The sequence below is a fragment of the Gracilinanus agilis genome, chromosome 5 (genome assembly GCF_016433145.1).
Source record: "Gracilinanus agilis isolate LMUSP501 chromosome 5, AgileGrace, whole genome shotgun sequence".
NCBI lineage: Eukaryota > Metazoa > Chordata > Mammalia > Didelphimorphia > Didelphidae > Gracilinanus > Gracilinanus agilis.
The window spans coordinates 136,190,158-136,194,174 of NC_058134.1; the positions used below are offsets into that span (position 1 = coordinate 136,190,158).

The following is a 4,017-nucleotide window of genomic DNA, read 5'->3' on the forward strand; positions in this document are numbered from 1 at the left end:
CAGTGGGATATACGCATCCAGCCTTTAGAAATCAAAAACTCTGCACTCTGGTACAGCTCGAGTTCTCTGATGATTACCATGTGGGACAGTTCAATTAAAAAAAAAATCACTAAAAACAACCAGTCTAGAAAGGTCTCTTGTGAAAGTAAATATAAGTAAACATTAGCACATAATCTCAACCTCCCAGATCCATTTTTCTTGGGTTAGGGAGGAAAAATGATCAATATTTAGATTTTCATTATTTGTTAAAAGACAGCTTACTGCAACAGCCCCTGAGAGGGCTGTCCTACTGGCAGGACTGGCTCATAGGAGTAACTGGAACAGCTGCTTCTTTCAACTCCCCACATTGGTCACTTACCATGTCCCCATCCCTAACTCCCAACCAGGTTCTTATTGTGCCAAACCACCCAGCAGGTATTTTGACTAATGTGGTTGAGGGGAGAGTCCACAGGAGAGAAAGGAATTGGTCTGAAATAGTAAGGAAATGAGAGAAGGAACCATCAGTCCCCCACCTGCAGCTATATGTTGATCCCTAAGGCGATGGTCAGTGTATGGAGCAGGCAGGGGAGAGATGTGGTGGGGACAGTGAAAAGGGAAGGACTGGCTACTGCTGGCATGTGCTAGTGGCCTGCTTTTCACTTCTTGGCCTTGTCTTGGGCTGCCACGGCCTCCATGGCTTTACGCACGGTCTCTTCATCCCCAAGGAACTGCATGGGCTTGATGGGTTTCAGATTCTTGTCCAACTCATACACGATAGGAATGCCAGTGGGCAGGTTTAGCTCCATTATTGCTTCTTCAGACAGACCCTCAAGATGTTTGACAATCCCTCGAAGGCTATTGCCATGGGCTGCAATCAGAACTCGTTTTCCTTCCTTGATCTGGGGGACAATTTCCTCATTCCAGAAGGGTAGAGCCCGGGCAATGGTGTCTTTCAGGCTCTCACAGGAGGGCAACTGATCCTCGGTAAGATCTGCATAGCGCCGGTCCTTGTTGATGTTGCTGTAGAAGGGGTGGTTGGCCTCCATCGGAGGTGGTGGGATATCATAGGATCGTCGCCAGATCTTGACCTGGGCCTCACCATGCTTAGCAGCCGTCTCTGCTTTGTTGAGGCCTGTCAGACCTCCATAATGCCGTTCATTGAGCCGCCAGGTCCTGACTACAGGCAACCACATCTGGTCAATGGCATCTAGTACTATCCAAAGAGTACGAATTGCTCTCTTCTGGACAGAGGTGAAGCAGATATCAAATTCATAGCCAGCATCTCGCAGTGCTTGGCCACCACGCTGGGCTTCTTGGTGCCCCGCGGGGCTCAGGTCCGCGTCATACCAGCCGCTGAAGCGGTTCTCCAGGTTCCAGGCGCTCTCTCCGTGGCGGATCAGCACGAGCTTGTAGGCGGCCATGGCAGGCAGAGGATGGGCGCAGCGAGTACAGAAGACGGAGGGGATGGGACAGGCGAGCCTCCCATAGGTTTTGATATGATGTCTCCTTATTGTCATTCTCTTTAATGAAGTCCATAATTGTTTCTATGATTTCTTTTCTGAACCACTAGTTTTAAGAGTTAGATTATTTAATTTCCAATTAATTTTAAATTTGCTTTTACATGAACCCTTGTTAATTATAATTTTTATCACATTATGATCTGAGAAAATTGTAGTTATTTTTACTTTTCTGCATTTGTTTTTAATATTTCTATGCCCTAGTACATGATCTATCTTTTTACATGTACCATGTATTCCTGAGAAGAAGGTATATTCCTTTTTATTCCTATTCATTTTTCTCCAGATATCTATTTACTTTAATTTTTTAAGCATTTCATTCACTTCCCTTCCTTCTTTCTTATTAATTTTTTGGTTCAATTTATCTAGTTCTGAAAGGGGAAATTTGAAATCCCCCACTAATATGGTCTTACTATCTATTTCCTCCTTGAGCTCCTTTAATTTTTCCTTTAGAAATCTAGATGCTGTGCCATTTGGTACATAAATGTTTAGTAATGATACTACTTAGAAAGTTGATATTGATCAATCTCTTTTATACTTTTCTCAATGGAGCAAGATCCCAAAAGAGAACAGGACACAAAGAATCAAGAATTTGGAAAGAGGAGATCTATTTCTTCCTCAGATACTGAATCAAAGCTGAAGAGGATAAATTATGGTGTAGTGAGGTATAGATTATGAAAGATGGACTTCACAATAAGAATAGGAGCATGCAGGCTCATTTTTATACTATACCCTAATGCAAATCAGTTCTTCCCCTCATTCGTCATTGCATGTTACTAGAAAGTTACAATCTAATCAAGAGAACCAGCTGATTGAAACACCATTTACAATACCTCATTACTCCAATCATTAACATGAATTTTAATAAAAGTGAAAGCAATTTTGTTAGTCTAAAAGAACTCACTTAATCATATATTCCTCATTATGTCCTGTTGATGTGGATGTAGGAAATGGGGATTAAGCTAGAAATACGAACTTAATTCTTTTTTTTTACTCCATTCATCATATGGGCTTATGAGAGGAGGCCACCATCTTGTCAAGACCTGTTCCTCACATAGAAGAACTTCTTAAAAGATTTACTAAAGACCTGAGCACACAAGACTAATGCAGGGCCTTTAGGGCATTTGAACTTCCAAAGACACAGTCTCTGATGGAAGCTAGTTAGAAGCTTTTGCATGATGAACCAAAGGAAGTAATTGCCAAGGCCTTGAAAGCTGCTTTTCCAGGTAGTCCCATTCAAACTAAGAGAAGAGAGTGAAATAATTGCCTTCCTAGTCACAGCAAGTATGAACTCCAATTTAACTTGAAAAAATTTTAGCTGATATCTGACAGTCTTTAAATAAGACAACAGAGTCATTTTTATTCTTCATCAGGTGTGCTATCTTCAGGATAGTTTTCTTGAACCTGAAAAATTATTCTCATGTTATGTATGATATTTTAAACATAAAAATACAAACTGAAATATTACTGGAAACATGAACTAAATTATTCATAAATGATAAGCAGTCTTTGAGAACTTAAATTTTATATCATGGGATATTTAAAATGTCAGGAAATATTCACCTCCAGTTTTATTGTTATTTAGTTCATAATTTTTCCTATCTTAATCTCCCTCATATTATTTATAAATATTTAAGTCCTAAATTCTCTTTTCTTTTTTTGTTGTTTGATTTACTCTTAGCTTTTATTTTTTTATTTTAAGATTTTTATTTATTTAATTTAGAACATTTCCCCATGGTTATAGGATTCATGTTCTATCCTTCCCCTCCTCCCACCCCCTCCCATAGCTGACACACAATTCCTTTGGGTTTTACATGTGTAATTGATCGAGACCTATTTCCATATTATTGATATTTGCACTAAGGTTCTCGTTTTGAGCCAATATCCCTAATTATATCCCCATTCTCCCATGTGATCAGACAGTTGTTTTTCTTCTGTATTTCTACTCCCACAGTTCTTCCTCTGAATGTGGATAGTGTTCTTTTCCATAGGTCCCTCATAGTTGTCCTGGATCATTGCATTGCTGCTAGTAGAGAAGTCTATTACATTTGATTTTACCACAGTAACAGTGTATAATGTTCTCCTGGTTCTGCTCCTTTCAATCTGAATCAATTCCTGGTTGTCATTCCAGTTCACATGGAATTGCTCCAGTCCATTATTCCTTTTAGAACAATAGCATTCCATCACCAACAGATATCACAATTTGTTCAGCCATTCCCCAGTTGAAGGGCATACCCTCATTTACCAGTTTTTTGACACCAAAGAGAGCATGGCTATAAATATTTTTGTACAAGTCTTTTTCCTTATGATCTCTTTGGGGTAGAAACCCAGCAGTGGATGGAGCAAAGGGAAGACAGTCTTTTAATGCTCTTTGGGCATAGTTCCAAATTGCTATCCAGAATGGTTGGATCAATTCACAACTCCACCAGCAATGCATTAATGTCCCAATTTTGCTACATCCCCTCTAACATTTATTACTTTCCTTTGCTGTCATTTTAGCTGATCTGCTAGGTGTAAGGTG

General features: G+C 39.7%; 1 protein-coding gene across 1 annotated transcript; it reads right to left on the reverse strand.

Annotated features, from left to right (window-relative positions):
* Positions 1-635: 635 nt before the first annotated feature.
* Positions 636-1,451, reverse strand: LOC123249145 (phosphoglycerate mutase 1-like). Its single transcript, XM_044678135.1, has one exon. It carries the CDS (start codon positions 1,398-1,400, stop codon positions 636-638), a length of 765 nt encoding a protein of 254 aa, XP_044534070.1. The 5' UTR covers positions 1,401-1,451.
* Between the last annotated feature and the right edge of the window lie 2,566 nt (positions 1,452-4,017).